Raw genomic sequence first — 20,631 nt, 5'->3', positions numbered from 1 at the left:
TTGACAAATGACTGTCTACATAACTACATAGAGAATAGTACTAGTTTCTAGAACAGTTTTCCAGACTGCGAGTAGTTTTGGGAACTTTTGAGTGTGTGTATAGCAAAAGAATAAGTAAATACTTCTCAGAAAGAAAAATAGCAAATAAACTGTCTGATTTGAGTAAAGATGAAGAAGAAAGTAGTCTCGAAGAAGCGGTAATTGACTCTGAGAGACATGTATTTGACACTGAGGACATTTACGGTTGTGATGATGAAGTTTACAATACGAGTGACTCATAATTTATAATGTCGAACGGTAGGGATATTCCAACTGCGAACAACACTCAGGAAACAAGTGTATCTGGAAAGTTTATGAGTAAAACGGGCAGTGGACGTTGCTAAACCACCGACTCCCGTACAAAGAACAAAGCAAAATATACATGAAAGACCTGGACTAAATCCAAACGATGTTGTAACAAGTGTTTATGTATCATTTTTGATATCTTTTACAGACAAAATACAATGAGAAATATCCGTTCTCTGGACAACGGTATATTTGTATGTGAGATCCTAACTACCTATTTTGTTTCATACGGAAAGTACGTACAGACGGAATACTTATACAGAAAATATTATAAAACACGCGTTTTCAGTTATACGTTTGTTGTGTGTTAAGTCCAAAAATTACAGGATTTACAAATGTAACATACGATTTTATGTGCACCACATACATTTTTTCTCAGTGTAGTTTAAAAGATCGTTAAACATACCATCGAGGAAGCACCGAGGGAAAATATTGAACCTACTAATGGAATTGAAGTTCTTGCGCTTATGGATGTGCTGAGTCTGATGGGAGCACCTGATAAAAATAATTTTGATTATCACGATTTATGGCCTAAGGGGTTATATTGCAAACATGAATCGGAGCAGATTCCGTTGCCTTCTTAAAGCCTTTCGGTTTGATGACAAAGCTCTTAGAGAACATGCGTACAAGATAATTTTACATACAAATGCGAAGTGTTCAATGTGTTGAATAATTGACCAATAAGACCACGATTTAAAACAAAATTACAATGAACGTTTTAACCCCCCTCGATCCAACCTAAAACGCGCATTAGTTTAATCTTCCGAGGGTTGATAATCTTTTATATTCGTGAGTGTATCTACCCATTTTTAAACAAAATATTATCTCGTTCCTCTAATGCATATTGAGCAAATGGTAATTTCTCTGGTTGATTTAACCCTATATACTCCTCGCTTCTGTTTTTGACTGTTTGTCGTATTTTTCCAATGTATGTAGAAGAACAAAATACAATTTCATTGAAAATATGTTATTTATATGCACACACAACCATGATTTAAAATATTATTAAGGGAAGCAATGAAAATAAATGTAGGTGGAAGCAGATTGATTAGAATGCAAGGTTTAAAATTGAGTTATTTTGGAATATGTTATTACAATAATAACAATAATAATTAAGAAAACGATTATATTATAAATTTGAATAAAACCGTGCATTACAACGATATTTAATTGCTTAATATTGAAATATAACGTCATAAGATATTGCAATTATATCGTACTAATTGTAAAACAATTCTAAAACTCTGATTGCAGCGTAGTTAGTGTGTTTGAAACTAAGTTGAAACAAAATAAATAACACACGTAGATAATGCCAAAATTTAACGCTTTTAACTATATCTCCCTGAAAATTATGTGCAATGTACAATGTAATTGATACTTTAAAAATTATTTTAAGAGAAAATTCAAATTTACCTTTCGGTTTTTTGTGTTAATGAAGTTTACAAGTAACACTTTCTTTTGTTACACTGTCCTTATACCTAAATTGTTGGGCACTAATTTATTTTGTTTCTACAAAGTGATTTACTTTCTGGACGCAACTTTCCGAAAGACTAGTTTTGGTGTCAACAGCTTCAATTTTAATCACATTACTCGCTACACTCTCTTTTACATGTATTTTTTACTTTTCATTATGAATTTGTTTTTGAAACTATAAAGAAAAGTTTTCGAAATTATCTAAACAAGCATGATTTACTTTACCCACTTCTTTTTGTATTTTACCTTCGACTCCTGTACTTAAAATGTTCAAATCAACTTCAGTTGTCTTAATAAGCTTACAAGTTTGCATTTCCAAACCTTCCTAAAATTCAACAAAAGCTTTTGCTAATCTTTCAAGACATCGTTACATGATTTTTAAAATATTTCTTCCAACTTTTATGTAATTGGATGGTAAAGTTATTAGATTCATTGACTGCTTTAAGCTATGTCCGCAAACTGAAATTCTCATTGTCTGACATATTAACAAGCAACAATAGAACACGACACAACGACATTTACTCTAGATAATTACTTGAAATTACTCACTTCTACCTCATAGCGTGCAGTAGGTTTAAATGCTAGGTGCAACAATAAATAAGTCAGTTCCGATTATTCCACCTGCAAGGAAACACTCATTAGTAATTTAATAGTAAACCTTACATTCCTGTTCGTCCGGGCAACACCTACCTTACGGTGCCGGATTCGTTTCTTTCGTTCTCATCTCCACCTCCAAACCCAGATTTAGAATCGCTAACTAAGCTCTGCCCAGCATCACGCCTTAACAAAATCCTTACTTGGAAGTTCGAACGATGGGAAACTAAGTAGTCTAAGGGAAACTAATCCAAAGGTGTAAGTCCAAAACAACAGTCTAAACAATCGATTATTAGCGTAAGTGGTACAGAGACAAGATAGGTAAGACACACTTGCGCCATCCTTTCTTCGCAACACCACCTTATATCTGCTTTATATCGTGCTATATGCATAGTACCTTTGAATATAAATAACACGATACTCTACAATATAAAAAATTGGATTTATTAGCTGATAAAACCCAATTGTTTTGACTAATTGGTTGCTAATTGATTTATTGGAACATACAAATCTTTCAAACACGAAGAATATTTTACACAAATAAAATCAGAATACATTTTGAATACAGTGCATTACTGAAAAGGTTCGAAAGACACAACGAATTTTTATGAACGAGGTGACATACGTGTTTACTTCGAAATAAACGAAAAACAATTCGAGTTTCACTCATAATATCTGGAAGTAAATTTGTATATCCATAAGTGAAGGTTTAAATTTTCGCTTTCTGGCTATGTTATTTTGCATTTTATAAAATTTTGCAAAATATGGAAGTTAACATTTACAACATCCTCGTCCTTTTGAATCTACCAACTGAGAGGCCTAGATTTTCTTGTGTTGTATATCATGTCAACCCTCTGTCCTCATTACTCTACAATATCTATATGTAAAATGAATGTTGTGTTGTTTTCAACGAGTAAAGTAATTAATGTATTATTATTTGTTAATAATTATCAACATTGAATTTTTAGCAATTACTCATAATTCGTATTATAGTTCACTTTACAATCTAAACTGTCAAGTATAGAATGTTTCTTTTTGTTTTCTTATAAGTTTATCATATACACTAATACACTATTCTGCTAGTTTTCAAGCACTTTCTCCTTCTGCCTTTTCTCTTCTCCGCCATCAAATAGCAAGTGCTTGAATATAAGATATTATCATTGAATGACTTGTCCAAAGATGTATAAGAAGTACAAGTGTTCCTTGCGTCATCACTAGTTTTTTAACTGGAAAAATTGACTAAATGCCGACGAGTCCCAAAGTGTCATTCTAAACGAAAAGAAAGTATATTGTGAATATTTTTCTTTGTCCATGTATCAAGAGATAGCTATCAATAAATATCAGTACAATACCTTCTGAAGGGCCTGAGAGTTTTACGGATTGTAATAGGAATTTGTTTTGTAATAGAAACTGTACTAGTAGTACTAGTAGATGGAATAGTAATTAATTTTGCGTAGGCATTAGTAGTTAACAGGGTACAAAGGATACAGATAAGACTTTTGGAAATAATGTAAGTAGCTGAAAACTTCTCTAGATGTGTTTCATCTGTTCTTCTGAACTCTTAAAGCTTAGTAATAACATGCAATTGCAGAAATTACCTTTAACCAATATTTCTCAAGATCCTATTTTGAAGAATGGGTTCTAAATATATTTAGGAATACACACGAGTTTGTTTTGACCAACGTTCGCTGGAATATGAATATTTATATGACCTTTTCCAACTTATACCACTTTCTCTCAAGCAATAAAATAAATTTGAACCTGCTTATTTTATACGTATTCTTTTTATATAAATATATTTGTGTGTGCGTATTACTTTTGTGCGGAACATATGATTGTAATATTTCCAGATATCGACGTGTTTGGAGGGACTTCAGTCCCTCAGACTATTGAAAAATATTGCATACTATGTATGTGCGTATGACATTTGTCGGAATCTTTCATTATATCTCTGCATTTGTTGGAAAGTGTTTCGAAGATGCTTAATTCTTAGAAAAGATTGTAACTAACGAAAAAAGAAATTTGAGTTCCTATAAGCAAAGTATGAAATAAATTTCACAATAGATTTCAAAAACTCAGTTAATAGAAAAATGAATATAATATGATTTACTTAAGGTTTTCACTTATTAGTTTTTCCTCTTTTAACAGCCAAACGTCACACTTAGAAGGTGTTGAAAGAACGGATATTTTAATAAAATTTAACTACAGCAGACGTGAAGATCTTCCAGCAGTAATAGTATATGAAGATTCTTCAGCTGGACAGGTAATATGCGTAGAGTGCTTATCATGTGATTAGAGTGAGTTACATTCATAGTGGTTTAGAAAGCAGACGTACGGTTATGAAAGTCAATTATATTAATGAGTGAAACCTAAGATAATTTGGGACGTAATTAATTGTAAGTTATATAAGCACTTGTCATTGAGGGAACATGAGCTATCCCAGAGATCTGGGCTCACGAAACATTGAATTTATATCGTAAATCCACTTACATCAAACTTCTCAATGTCCATATCGGGATCGATTGTTTTAGATTTGATGAAGATGTTAGAGTAGCGAAACTATTCATTTCCCCACGAAAACACTGATGGCCGAATCATATTGCTTATTAAAAATACAAGATTTCTAATCAAGAGTCAATCACATATAAGTTGAACAAAATAATAGAACAAAACAAGAAAATTCAGTAAAAATGAAAAAAGTGGTGGTTAAAAAACTAAAACAACAAAAGATATAAGAAGAAAATAACTAAGGAAAGATCAATAATAGTAACTTATAAGTGATTAAATTTGAAAAGAAAGAAACACTCAGTGAACACTAATGTTGTAGAATTTTAATCTCGCAAATGAAAAAGAAAATATTATGACAAAACTGTATTATTCTCTAGAACCAAATTAAAATCCTAACCGTTGTCGGAGGTCTAACTGTACTGTGCATTAAAAAAAATAATAATAATAAAAACATGATGAACAACACAGGTCAGCAAAAATAAAATAATGCTAAGCTGTTTCGGTTTAGTTAACTGGTTCGTATGTGTTGGGGTGTGATGAATCCAAGAATGACAACCGATTTGTCCTGCCACGTCTGGGTTTCGAACAAACGGGTGGTCATTGTTGAAAAAAATATGAACACAAATATGCGATGTACAGAAACACTATTAACAGCGTAACACAAGTTAATGTACAGAAACACGCACACATGTGAAGACAAAAAAATTAATACCACCGTCAATCAGATTGTTTGTGAAATCGTCTTTTTTAAAGGTAAAAATTCGTTTGGAGCTTGTCCTTTTGTAGGTGGCTGCCAAAAAGTCCCTAAACAAAATCCAGCAGTAGTCTGCCATCATCGTAACACTCCGGTTCGGCTGATAGCGTCGTTCCATTTCTTGGATATCTTGATGGAAACGCTCTCCCTGCTCTCCACATTGTCAGCAAAGTAGTCAAGGTGGGAGTTGAGAAAATAGACTTTCAAGTTCATCGAGCAACCGTTTTCGGAACGCGTGCAACATTGTTTCCACCATTACTTTGTGCTGTGGGTTCTTTTCGTTCCTTTTAATGACCACAGTAAAGGCAACCCAAACCTCTTTTTGAGTTGGAGTCATTGAACTGATGATGTCTTTGTCAGATATGAGTCTCCTAATATCAGGACCAACAAAGCCCTCGTCCTGGCGTACTCGTCGATATTTGAGCAACAAACAGTGTAGCCAGAATTACTTACCAACGTTTTACAAATCTAAGATGTAATCTTACTCAATTCGTTTTATGAACAGATTTATTGTTTTTTTTTTTTTTTTGTTTTTCTTGTACTTTTATTCATGACATATTACGATATGTGTCAGTGATCCCCGTTGGGACCAATATACATGTACTTTCATGTTTCGGGAGGCACAAATACATTTAATCTTCCATTCTCATTTTTATTTTCGTGTGATACATTTGTAATTTAGCGATTTCCAGTTACCTGTTTGACCACGTTACTTTTCGATTGTGCAAAAATTTCACGTCCCAGGAAGAAACGGGGATCATTTTGAATTTCGGTGCAGCAAGAAGCGTAAAAATCAGTGAAACTTATGCAAACAGCTTTTTGGTTGCAGACCTGTGTAATCAGCGAGGCCATATAATTTTCAATGCGTATGGCTTATATCAAACACTAAATGAAAACGTCTGTGTTTAGTGTGTCTGATGTGCAAGCTCTTCAAAATAATTTCATTTCAGCTATCAGTATGCGACGAGGTTTGTCAAATTAGGTTTTATAGAGTGAAGTTTATTCTTGTTGTCGGTTGGAATTCGCTTGCCACTGAGAATAGATACATTGTAGAAAACAGCTTCAGTTTCGATCGCGGGAGATAATGCTTCGTTGCAATATCTGCTAAGAAGGTGTTCCTGGCTGTTGTGTTAGCAAAGTCGTTTCCCAGAATGTAAACATATTCCGACGCCCGCCAGACAACGATCATACAACCTATTTCATAAGGATGTCTTTTCTGATGGAGTGTTTAGTAAAGACATTCCGCTGTCTACTAATAGCGCTGTAACGCTATACCAGCGTATCATGAACATGTTATTAGTGGTGTCCAGCCATTATGGCAATGTAGTGCATTTTACATGTATCTCGAAGGACTAGCCCTCTTTAGAAAATCAAGGGGGTAATTGTCTCGACGCGTCCCGCTGCCACGCTCACTGAGTTACTTTGGCAAGAAGATATACTTTTATGTTGAAAACCCCGATTTAAAATCAATTTATGTATAGGTATTACACAAGCACATATTACGAAAAATACGATACCAAAAATTAGCTAAACTAGCTATCTAAATTGATCTATGGTCTATGGAACCGGGAAATCACGTGCCGCTGTCCCAAAAAATCTTCATTTCCTTCTGATCTTAACCAACAAGATTAAGTTTATATCCTATTTCGGCGTGATCTTTTTCAATTTTATCCTCACATCTGCGCCTAATTCATGCTAATGGTTGTTTTCCGATTGTATTTCCAGTTAAAACTTTGAAAGGGTTCCTATGTTCTTCCATTCAGGCTGCATGATCTGCCCACCGAAGCCTTCTAGACTTGATGGTACTAACAATATTTGGAAATTCGTACAAATTATGCATTTACTCGTTATGAAGTTTCCGCCATTCACCATCCCCGAATATTTCTCCCAAGACCTTGTTCTCAAATACTTTGAATCTAAGTTCTTTCCTCACAGAAAGCGATGTGTTTTGCAACCATACAGCACAACCGGGATGGCTATCGTTTTATATATTTTAAGCTTAAAATTTTTCGATACATTTGGCGGGGACGAATGATTTTGGACAACTGGATCGATTGAATTTTGAATGACTATAAGATATCCGGACTCAAATTTTCTATATAAAATTCTTAATTTTGTTATTTTAGACAGATGATTTAGACAGATCATTACACATCTAGATACCACTAGACACTACTCCAACTCACTTTTATCAGATCAAAACATTACATGGAGGGCAAGAGAGCATTCTTATGCAAAGAGGATTGTATGAATATTGCATTCAGTTGTTTCACATACACAAGTTTTTTCGATGATGTAATTATTAGTCATGAAAGTAGAATCTTGTAGTCGTTCTTCGAGAATGTATTCTCACCAAATGAGACAACATCGTAGATCTTCATTTTCCTTTCTGTAGTTATCACCAAACGCAACTACTCCAAAGAATTGCATTAAGTTGACAGCAAGATTTCTTCATGTTATACTTACATGACCTCTCTTTTACATGTAAGTTCCACTATTAACGACAACGACAATGCACATGGGAGAAACTTACTACTGACTGATCTGCCTCCTCTTTTAGCCTTTGGTGTTGGGAAAGCATATGAAATATACAACTAACAATATCCCATCCTGTAATCGGTAATTACTCTATAATGTCCATTTACTATTAACAAACCTTATGAATAATTATATAAAATGTTAGCAGTGTTGCGAGTGAACTCGATGAAAATTATAACTTTTCCCCCCTAATATTTCTACGGTGTTAAATTTCACTTACAAGTTTCGAAATGATACCCTCTAAAAACAAAGATTATGGAAATGCTCTAATCAAAAAATGGACTAACAACCCTAAACATTACACTTTTGATATTATAAAATACTTATTTACAATTTGATTTTAGAAAATTCAAATTAATTTCGAAATAGGACTTTAAAAATTCTATTTGCAAATGTATTGCAAGTTTCATTCTTCTATCAATAAAATCACACATTTTAATAGCTTTCGCTATTTTCTATCGGGTTTGAAAGGGAAATAACACTAGAATAATTTGCATGAAATTTTAACATCTTTCAAAGAAAAGCACTTCCTTGCAAACTGGAAAATAACCCCGAAAACGGTAAAAATCTTGAAATATTTGATTAGTAGTGTCGAAAAGTTTGAAACCTATTTCCAAAATTCAAACTAATATCAATAGAGAATTAAAAACGTAATTTCTCCTACGTATAAATCATTGATTACTTCTAAGAATGAAATCATGTATAAGATCGGAGAGATTCTTTATAGCTTTAACTATAGAGAACTATCTAAATTTTACATGTTAATAACAATTTCGTATATTGATAATATCAATCTTCCACTTGCTTCGTTCTTAACTATAAATAATAACTTTTTAACTTGTGCTCATTGCTTATTGCTTAGTATAACCAGACATCCATTAATTTCTAATAAAGGGGCCGCGGTGGCTCAGTGGTAGAGCGTTCACCTCTGGTGCTTGGGGTCCCGGGTTCGATCCCAGCCCCCGCCAAGTGAACTTTGTGGTGGACAAACACCGTGTGCGTGGGTTTTCTCGGGGTTCTCCCGTTTCCTCCCACTTTCTTCATTCCACAATTTCATTCATTTCTCATAATCACCGTCTCCTTTAGCCTAACCGGCATAACCGTGGGACGTAAAACTCAACGATAATTTCTAATACGATTTGGATATTGCCTTGAATGTATTTAACAACAATATTCAAACTACTAGTATGTAAAACTTCCTTTTTATATCCTGTATTACCATCTCTTTTAATCTTTGTAGACTTCATATAATTTCTTATAGGTTCATTTTTAAAAAAGATTTGGCGCATCTTATAACCTTCAAACTTCTTATCTTATTACAAGCTTTTTACTGTACATTCCGTTTAACACTTGTTCTTTGCCCTCATTATATTTCTGCGGTAATATTGTTTTATAATTTGCATATGAATGTACTAATATTCTTTCATAAGTTCTCTTTGTTTGAATTAATTGTTATATAGTTATGTCATAATTTTTGCATTATTCTGGAATTTCTAAATTAATGTTCTTAAGGACTACTATAGCTCTCGTATAATTCTGAAAACATTTATCATTTATTATATACTAGAAAATCTTGGAAATTTATACACAAAATTCTAAAGTTAGTTAATCATCTTTTAACCCAGTATATTTAATACACAACTCATTTTTAATTATATCATTTATAGTTTTATTTTCATATGTTTAGCAAATCGATAAGCCTGAAACATTTTAAATTCCTCACAGCCAAATAAAATGCTTTTCTTTAACTTAGTGTTTCATGTGTAATTTCTAAGTTTCTATTTTCTTGAAGACAATTTCTATTATTCCTAATGCATGCACTATTTAGTTTAGACTAGGGATGGCCATTTCCGTAAAAAGAGTTTTCCGGTTTCCGGAAATCCCATTTTCTGTTTTCCCTTTTTCTGTAAAATTTCGAAACTTCGAAAGTCCAGCTATCTGTTGTCAAAGCAATCGATTTCGCAGCCACACTTCTCCTTAGGAAACAAGGCCTTAATACGGCGAGTCACAGTTTGCGTGGATGGTGACTGGTAACTTGGTCCTATTTCATTCGTAAATTCAAGAAACCGAATTGCTTCAACGAAAGGCAAAGAAAGAAGATCCTTTGGTACCATATTACTTATTTTACTATGAAGCACCTCTGCTCTTGCGGGAGAACAAGGTTTAGGTTCTCTGAGATAAGACAGAATTCTTTTCTGTTTCTTACGCACTACTATGTTCCCTTATTTGTAAAACATTTTTCCTGGGGTATTTCTGTTACTTTACATGCACTTGAGCTTGCACCACGTGAAGCGATATTCTGAGATATAGAGGTAGAATCACCTACATTATCATCTACGTTTCTGAAATAAAAAAATAAACACTGTATTGCATTAGGATTTGACAATTTAGTAACAAAACATGAATGTAGAATAATAAGTAAAACATTCAAATGCATACAAAAACATAAATAATAAGTCAGCATTGAGAACTGAATTGATGTATCGATGACTAGGTGGAATCGTCCTTCAGTTTAAGAGAAATTGGCGGAAAAAGTTATGAAGAGAATTATGTGGAATAGATCATTATGTGAATAGCTGGCACTAGCTTGAAGTAGTACTACATACTATGGTATGTATAGTCAATAGAACCGGTATTTGGAATTCGTGACGCTTATAGTTGCAAAATCGTAATACTAGGGTACAGCGTAAAATTGAATTATATCAGTAGAATTGAATTTATCTTATGGGTTTAAAAAGTCTATGGCACAGGTCGGAAAATTTTCCATCTTCGGTTTTTCCGGAAAATTTTCCGCTTCATATTTTCCGGAAGATTTTCCGTCTTCCGTTTTCCGGAAAATTTTTCGTCTTCTGATTTGGCGCAAAAATTACCGTCTTCTGTTTTTCCGGAAAATTTTCCGTTTTCGTTTTGTCGTAAAATTTTTCGTCTTTCCTTTCTAATTTTCCAGTTTTCGGAAGAATTATATTGTTTTCCGTTTTCCCTGAAAATGTTGTCATCCCTAGTCTGTAGGAAGTTTAACCTTTTTAACAGTTCTGGTATATTTATATACCATGGCGTACTATCGTCTTTGACCGTTTATTTAGGTTCTATAGCAGGTATTTAAGCCGGGATTGTTTTTTTATTTTTCAAGTCAGGGATGGACTAAAGAACACCGCAGATGCGTGTTGAAACCAGATGGTCAATTTGGCGGTGCCAAATGAAACCAAGGGGCTTGACGTTTTTACTTAAATCAAATTTCGAAACTTTTTCACGCCTTTAGTTTTCAAGATAGCAGATTGAAACTTTAAATATTGTTTGTGTGTACCTTTGGGTATTTTTCAATTTGTTTTAGATCCCTACGTGAAACCAAGGCCGGGTCCGAGGGGCGCAAGTGTTATTAAGGGGTAATTGTTTTAGAAAAATTCCGTTTTTTTCCGATTTTTCCGGTTAAGTTTTATGATACGGACACGTGGTACCGTTGGTAAGTATGCTCTATCTTGAAGAAAAACGAGGTATGAACCATGATCCTACGATAAATAGTAAGGAAGCAGTAGCTGGTTGAGTGAAAGTCTAAAATTTACCTCTGAAAGTGGAAATCCTTAAAGGGTCTTGCAATCTGACGCCACTGTTACATTTCTATCCGATAATTCATTGTTAAGAGCTCTTCTTTGTTCTATTAGTCTCTCAAGCATTCCGTGTATGCTGTTCCACCGAGTTTTAACTTGCTGTATAAGGAAATGTACTGCCGATCTTAATAACCTTTACTGTTTTTTCCAGTTCTGATGTTGCCAACTTACTATGTTTAAAGTGGAAAACAATCCGACTAGCAACACTTAACATTTTCTCGATTTTTTCTATTGCAGGACCTTTATTTATAGAGAGTTGTAGAGTCTGAACAAAGCAACATATGCTTGCATACGGAAGTTCTCGTACCGCACTTGTGATATTACTAGCATTGTCATAGACAATTGCATGTATTTTATCTGAAATGTTCCACTACTATGCAACATGTGCTAAGTGCTGAGTTGGATTTATCCTTCTGTGCCTCACTTCTATTTCAATTATTTGAAGGACTGAACTTATTAAACTTAGATGGAAGCATATAGTGGGCTGTAATTCTAATATAACTTTCCGTAGCATGCGAAGTCCAGCTATCTGTTGTCAAAGCAATCGATTTCGCAGCCACACTTCTCCTTAGAAAACAAGGCCTCAATACGGCGAGTCACAGTTTGCGTGGATGGTGACTGGTAACTTGGTCCTATTTCATTCGTAAATTCAAGAAACCGAATTGCTTCAACGAAAGGCAAAGAAAGAAGATCCTTTGGTACCATATTACTTATTTTACTATGAAGCACCTCTGCTCTTGCGGGAGAACAAGGTTTAGGTTCTCTGAGATAAGACAGAATTCTTTTCTGTTTCTTACGCACTACTATGTTCCCTTATTTGTAAAACATTTTTCCTGGGATATTTCTGTTACTTTACATGCATTTGAGCTTGCACCACGTGAAGCGATATTCTGAGATATAGAGGTAGAATCACCTACATTATCATCTACGTTTCTGAAATAAAAAAATACACACTGTATTGCATTAGGATTTGACAATTTAGTAACAAAACATGAATGTAGAATAATAAGTAAAACATTCAAATGCATACAAAAACATAGATAATAAGTCAGCATTGAGAACTGAATTGATGTACCGATGACTAGCTGGAATCGTCCTTCAGTTTAAGAGAAATTGGCGGAAAAAGTTATGAAGAGAATTATGTGGAATAGATCATTATGTGAATAGCTGGCACTAGCTTGAAGTAGTGCTACATACTATGTATAGTCAATAGAACCGGTATTTGGAATTCGTGACGCTTATAGTTGCAAAATCGTAATACTAGAGTACAGCGTAAAATTGAATTATATCAGTAGAATTGAATTTATCTTATGGGTTTAAAAAGTCTATGACACAGGTCGAGTGTAACTGAGTAATAAACTTACAGAAAAAAAAAACAGTCGGGACGGTAGGGCGCTCGAATCGAACATCGGTCTTCTGAATGTTAATCCGATTTTCTAACGCCTGAGCTCAATTGGAATGCGTAGTGTACTCCCGCCCATGAAATGGTATAAGACTACTGCATGCGGATTCTATAGAATCTAGGGCGCCGATTTCTCTGTAACTTTGGGGATCCATTCAGATGCAGAAGACATATATGAGGGTTTTAAGACAAATTGAATTCAAATTATGCAAAATATTATATATTTTTAATACAATGCGGGGTCCACATGAACTTTGAGGGGACTGCCCCCGGCCCCCCAGGGTCGGTGACCTTGACAAATCACCGTGATCATGATAAGCAATGAAGAAATGGTTGGAATATAAACATACCAGTTGCACTAATAACACACTGCCAGCTCTCTTTACTGCCAGGATTGTGCCCTCAGGCACACGCATAATCGGGGATTCTTCGAAACACACGCATGATCGGAATTTCCCGGTGCAAACGAATGATCCGCAAGCCCTCACGTAAACAGAGAAAGTACGTGATTAAGGAAGTATAACAAGTAGATGTAGCAGGAAGGAATGTTTCGTCGCTGATTTACTCGACCTTTTCTCTTTTATCCACTGTTAAGTTTGAGTTGCGTTTCTATAGCACTAGATGGTGAAAAGCATTGCCTCATTTACTTGTTTTCGCGTAGCATTTTTCGTTATTTTTCTTAATGTAAGAGAACGAATGTTACTATTCCAAGTGAACATTTTCATTTTCCAGAAAATTTTTCGCCTTCCGTTTTCCGGAAAATTTTCCGTCTTCCGTTTTTCCGGAAAAGTTTCCGTCTTCTGCTTTTACGGAAAATTTTCCGTCTTCCGCTTTTCCGGAAAATTTTTCGTCTTACGTTTTTCCGGAAAATTTTCATCTTCCGTTTTTCCGGAAAATTTTCCGTCTTCCGTTTTTCCGGAAAATTTTCCGTCTTACGCTTTTCCGGAAATTTTTCCGTCTTCCGTTTTCCGGAAAATTTTCCGTCTTCCAGTTTCAATTTTCCGGTTTCCGAAAAAAATATTTTCCGTTTTCCGTTTTTCCGGAAAATGTGGCCATCCCTAGTTTAGACTGGTCAATTTTAGTATTATATCTACTTTAACTTTTACTTCTATCGCTTTGAAATATTACAATTAGAAATTCAGGCATATAAAATTGTCTTGATGTATCAAATTCGAAGAAAGTGCCTGTTACTGCTTCTGAATACATTGATACGTGTAAAAGAAAATTGTAATATTTGTATTTGTTAATATATTCAATTTTCATAATTATATTCTTATTCTTCTATTGGTATTGTTATCTCTATACAGTTTATCATTATTTTTACACCGTGAGGTTCAGTTGGGCCGATTCATATTGATATCCATTTATAGAAAACATTATTTATATTTTTAGTGTGTGTAAATGTAATTTTCGATGTTTCTTTACACATTATTTTTTATAATCAATTAAAGAAGCCAGAGCTAGATCTTAATAAATAAAGATCAGTAATTTTTTTTTAATCCAAGCTTATTAATTGCTTCGAAACTGGCTTGAAAGTATGATGCTTCTGGTTTACAGATTTTCAAAGTTCCACTTATTACTGGAGTTATTCCTTGAGTTCTTTATTATCCAAAATAATTTCATGCTTTGAATTTCTATTTGAAAGAAAAACAAAAACAATTACCTACCAGTTTTATCGTGTTTTTGAACAGAATGTTTCTCCAGCCAATGCACTACATCTTTAAATTTCATATAACAATGTATAAGGATGTATAAACGCGTTCCCGTCATCAAAATTAAAACTCAATGTCTTTTTAGGCTGACTCAAGTTATTAATGTTCATCTATTTGATGTAAAACAGCAATTTATATCTCTCAATACTTTCCACTTATTAAATAGAAAATCTTCGTTCTCATTAAATCTGTTGTAAGTTCTCCACCAAAATCAATCCAATTATCATCCTCATCTATTGTTCTTATTTCGACCATACCAACTTTATCTCTTGTTATACAAAAGGATAAATAATAAGGTTTATATACAAATCTCTGCTCAAATTCTGCATATGTCATAAGAAACTTCACATTTCTGAACATATTCACTCCTTTTAACAAACTTAGTGAGTCCTGTTTCTCTATGAGCATATTCGCTATTTTTAACAGCATACTAAATGCTACAGTAGAGTCATGTTAGTTCAGACTAGATAGAACCGGATCCTCACCTAATCACAAAGTCTGAATTAAACAGAATCTGCTTTAAAAAGCACATAACACATGATTTTTTTTTTTTTAGATAATCTAATTTTCATTTAAACCTTGCTAATATTTCTATTCTCGGTTTCGTTAAGGTGCTTCTGTTGCCTTGACTGTCTTGGCAACAGTTTTGGCACAAAATCATTAATTTCTTTACAACTGAGGGCGTCCAAAATATGTAATTTAGGAATTAATCCCGCTTTTGTGCCAAATCCTATTTTGTTTATTCCATCCGGATTAACAGGATATATGGATGAGTGGAGTCCGAATTAGAAAGACTTAGCTCCATATGAAAAAGTGAAAGTTTGGTGAATTATTTCCAATATGTGTATTTTTCTTCTGTAATCTTGGTCGAACTCAAATCCAAGAACAATATTTCTATTTCCTATCGTTATATCTTTATTATTAATTTCTGATAATGTTGTATTTGTTGATTAAGATTCTAAATATTCTTTACGGCTCTTTAAGTCAATTGCTCTTCTGAAATAGTAATTATTTTTAACTATATTGTAATAGGTTTCCTCTTTCTCTAATGTTTGGAGTTATGTATTATAAACCATCCAATCCTACATTTAAGTCATTATTACTATTAATTAATTCATTGTAAAATCAATTTCACAATCGTATTGATTACTTACTCTATAATAATGAATGAGTCCAATTCACCTATAAATGTTCAAAGAAAATAAAAAAATAATAGAAGACATCATTCGAAAATTACAGTTTAACTTAAAGAAGAAATTATACTTGATCACTTGATGACATAAATTAATCACTTTATAAGAATTATTGTCTGCAACGACTGGTTTTACTAATGCATTTCTTCCTGTCTTTTTAGTACATTTCTAGTCTTTAGCTACTGGAAGTGCGATAACAAGTGGTATATCATCTACATTCAACGTTTAAAAAAGGATGCACATGAAGTTATTGTCAATTGTATTAATTCCTGTAAAGAACAACTGGAAATGATAATAAAAATGAAATGGAGACATGTGTAACGAGTATATAATTAATACTGTGCACAAAACATTTTAAAACATTTTCTCTTTAATAAACGAATAACCTTAGAAAAACAGATAATTATGATGTAGAGGAGACGATTGAAGAAAAATCTCCTAGTAAATGAAATTGAAAATTATTACTTGATCAAGTACGATATAGTGGATGTGGTGAAACTTTCTTTTCATTTATTATTTGGCCTTTATTCAATATGGCATTCGGAGCTCTGTGAAGGAATTGTTCTAAAATGTCCCTGATCCAGGCGTTGCCTTTTATTCTGCCAGCAATAAGCAGTAGGCTAAATCAGACATTGTAGTGAATGGCGCCATAGACCATCGCACTTGGTTTCTGTCCACTATGCCGCTGCATAATGCAAGGTAACAATGCGCCCACTACATTACGTATAACACTGTGTAACGATAACTGTATGGTAGGTTGAAGCAGGATTCAAAAAGCACTACATGTTGCCACCAGAACGACTTTGATGTGACCATTGCAATTTGAAGCTTTTCTCGTTGAACGTAGTAGCACTCGAGAAAATGACATGGATGTCACTAGTCCAGCCTGTAGGGGATGCCACTGTACTATTGAATCATACAAATTCAAACCCGTTAGAATGATCCAGCGTCGAACCACTCTCTAGATCAAAGTGTACGGTTCACTATGGTCATGTGAACGATATGATAATCATTATGTGCTGCAGTCGCATTGAGTTGTCGTGTATATATTGGTCGCTCTCTGCGTTTTTCATTGACTGATCATTGTCCAACATTCGCAGTCACTAATATGCTGATATTACGCTCTTTGATGTCCAGGAGGCATACTGCCATTCCCATTGCCGTTTCCACTTAATTTGATGGCTTTTTACTGACTGAGCGTTGCGCAAACTACCACCAGTGAAGGCGCAACACTAATACAAAAGAGGGCTCTGCTGGATCTATGCTTCCGCCATGTCTTGGGGCTTTTAATCACTTACAGCTAGAACACTGTTCTACTCATCCTCTAAATTTGGTATCATTACAGATATTATTTTTGGGTTTTGAATTTTTAGTAGGCGGTAGTTTATACTCGTATAGAAATTATAGGTGTGTTATTGGATTTTATTATTATTCAGATATAAGCCTTCAAGCAACGGATATTCTTTACATAGTAACCATGTTACGACAATATTTAGGCACACAAATCTTATTTACAAGTCTCAATTTCATGATTTAAAACTATCGTATTTAATATTATCAACTGATAAATAATTGTTGTTGAATATAAAGCACAATCTACTTAAACCTTTCGCATCTGTAAGGTGAACTTGTTAAATGAATAAACATTTTTAAATTACGTTGTATGTTTCAGGTTTATCTTCACTCCCCGATAGAGTATCCTCAGTCAAGCAGAGATATAGAATCTTCTTTTGAACGAAACTCTGTAAGTTTGTCTGATAGATTTTCGTTAACTGCCATTATCACTTCACCATCTGCAAAATCACTGACGCCAAATCAACGGAAATGTCTTCTAAGTGATGAGAAAAAACTAAAAGTGGCAAGAAAATACTCTTATAATTCTTGTATTATGGAATGTAAAGTAGATGCCTATCTTGAACAGTGTGGTTGTGTTCCACATCTGTACGATGTTGAAGGTAACAACAAATTTAGGCATACCTTATAAATATAAATTTCTTATATATGTAGCAAAAATAAAGAGGATAAAGATGTTATTAATATTCTTTTCTTTCGTTGGAGTTATTATTGAGGCTTACGAAAGTTTCCCAATTGCAGAAGAAAGACTATCCTCAATTGAGTTTTTAAAGGAGAATATTTGTTTTAAACATTTTATGATATATGATTATAAGATTATGTTAATAATATTTTACAACTAATCTCAAATTTAGTTGCCATAATTGAGAAACACCAAAATATTTGAGACACTTATACAAGAGGTCAAGGTTTCTCACTATGCAAAGTTTATTCCAGATTGGATGAGTTCGATTGATGGGTTTTGTTTATAGACTAGTGTGTATATATCTGTGGATATGGCTCAACTTTTCAGAGTGCCGAGAGTATACATTTCGGAGAGTCTCTAGTTTGTGTGTGTTGTGATTATGAAAAGAAAACAAAAGCGCAATATGCCAAAGTATAGAAGAGGTAATTTCAAGATGCCGTTTTCTTGAGGTTAGATACTGCATATAGCTTCACCTTAGCCTCGGAGGATAATTGTATGACATTAATTATAATAGTAATGAAAACTATTATTATTATTATTATTATTATTATTATTATTAATAATAATAATAATAATAGTAATAACATAATAATAATAAAGAATATGTACAATACAAGAAACCGTACTATAGAGAATAAGCTATTGGGTTAGATAGTAAATTTAACATCCCTCGATAATGTTCTTTAAGCTAATGAGACAAATGATCAAAACAATTAGGTTATGATGAATTAATTGAAAATTGATTGAAAGTAATTGAATATATTGAAAATAATCTTTTCATATACAGTAACCAATACAATGAAAAGTAATTTTCCAATACGAAACGGTCGATTTAACAAGAAATACATTCATATAATATTATGTATTTCAGAATCTCTACCGTACTTCAGAATTTCCTTCGTTAATATTCGTTCTATATAAATATACATACATGCTTCTAGCTAGAGTTCTGTGTATTTTTTTTATCTCTGGTTTCGGGAGAGATTGTGTCTCAGTTGTAAAGCGCTCACCTGGATGTGTGAGGTTACTGGCTCTAGAACCGGTCAAGTTTGTGGTCGACAACATCGTGTCCATGGTTTTTTTTCGGGATATTTCCGTTTCTATCACATTTCATTCCACTAATTAATTCAACATAACCCAATCGTTTTGATCATTCGTCTCATTAGCTTAAAGAACATTATCGTGGGATGTTAAATTGAAAGATTTTATTTCATTTCCATCTCTGCTTTTTAAGTTAATAAATATGAGTATAATTATCTGTACAGAAGAAGAGCATGAAGATGTCTTACTTCCACATAATTTCACTTTACAAGTTAATGATGTTGGTTCTTGTGGCTTGATTATTTCCACTTTTTAGGGGTCTCGAGAGTATGGCCCTTGGTCTAATACCGGCTATATTCTTCAAATAATCAAATATACTTGACGTTTTGCGTACAGGGTTTGTCCGGGAAGTAATAGGACTGATTTTATTCCGCCATGACTGTACTTTGGAGCGTGCGCGCACCGACTGGATCCGATAGAGGGCGTTCCTAGCTAACGAACGAGCGGCTGGTCAGTTGTCTCCAAGCACACGGAGAGTCAGGACAGGCTTTTTCGCGCGACGTGTTTCTGTGAGTGGTATAAGCCGAAAATGCAGCGTTCGTTAAAGCAGAGGTACGCGATTAAATTCTGTGTTAAACTCGGTAAATCTGAGATAGAGACGTTTGATATGATCAAGCAGGCTTACCCAGATGATGCTTTAGCAAGAAGTGGTGTGTTTCGGTGGCACAAGGCCTTTTCGGAGTGCCGGGAAGAGGTCGCCGATGAAGACCGTGCTGGAAGACCTTCGACTTCGACAAACACCGACAATGTGATTCGTGTGCGCGAAGTTTTGAACTCAGACCGTCGATTAAGTATTCGTGTAATTGCCCAGATGTTAAATTTACCAAAAACTGTGGTTCATGAAATTGTGACGGAGCATTTGAACATGCGCAAGGTGTGCGCGAAGATTGTCCCAAAAGTGCTCACTGACGACCAGAAATTGCGGTGAGTGGAATTGTGCCAAGAAAATTTGAACATGTGTGAAAGTGACCCCAAATTTTTGAATAAGGTAATCTCAGGTGACGAATCATGGATCTTTGAGTATGATCCCGAGACAAAGAGGCAATCTTCCGAGTGGCACACGCCGGCGTCTCCTCGCCCAAAAAAGGGAAGAATGAGCAAATCCAAAGTGAAAACGATGCTCATTGTCTTTTTTGACATCAAAGGCATCGTCCACCATGAATTTGTTCCTCCTGGACAAACCGTCAACGCCAACGTTTACGTGGAAGTGCTCAAGAGACTTAAACGAAGGGTCAATCGGGTCCGACCAGACATCGGAGCCGACTGGAAGCTGCACCACGACAACGCCCCGGCTCACACCGCCTTTCTTGTGAACAGCTACCTGACCAAGGTCGGCATACCAACGCTTCCGCAGCCGTCCTACAGCCC

At 34.4% G+C, this 20,631-nt stretch overlaps 1 protein-coding gene across 1 annotated transcript in view; it reads left to right on the top strand.

Moving 5' to 3' along the window:
- LOC145662051 (sodium channel protein Nach-like) overlaps positions 1 to 18,120 on the top strand; it is a 79,325-nt gene extending 61,205 nt beyond the window's left edge. Inside the window, exons 5-6 of the mRNA XM_081727383.1 lie at positions 4,561 to 4,675; positions 17,797 to 18,120. Coding sequence (XP_081583509.1) covers positions 4,561 to 4,675; positions 17,797 to 18,108 — 427 coding nt within the window. The 3' untranslated portion in view covers positions 18,109 to 18,120. The remainder of the gene's footprint in view (positions 1 to 4,560; positions 4,676 to 17,796) is intronic.
- Positions 18,121 to 20,631: the final 2,511 nt, after the last annotated feature.

This window comes from Thermobia domestica, chromosome 10 (genome assembly GCF_964235325.1).
Source record: "Thermobia domestica chromosome 10, izTheDome1.hap1.1, whole genome shotgun sequence".
NCBI lineage: Eukaryota > Metazoa > Arthropoda > Insecta > Zygentoma > Lepismatidae > Thermobia > Thermobia domestica.
This window is presented reverse-complemented; position numbering and strand designations above follow the sequence as displayed.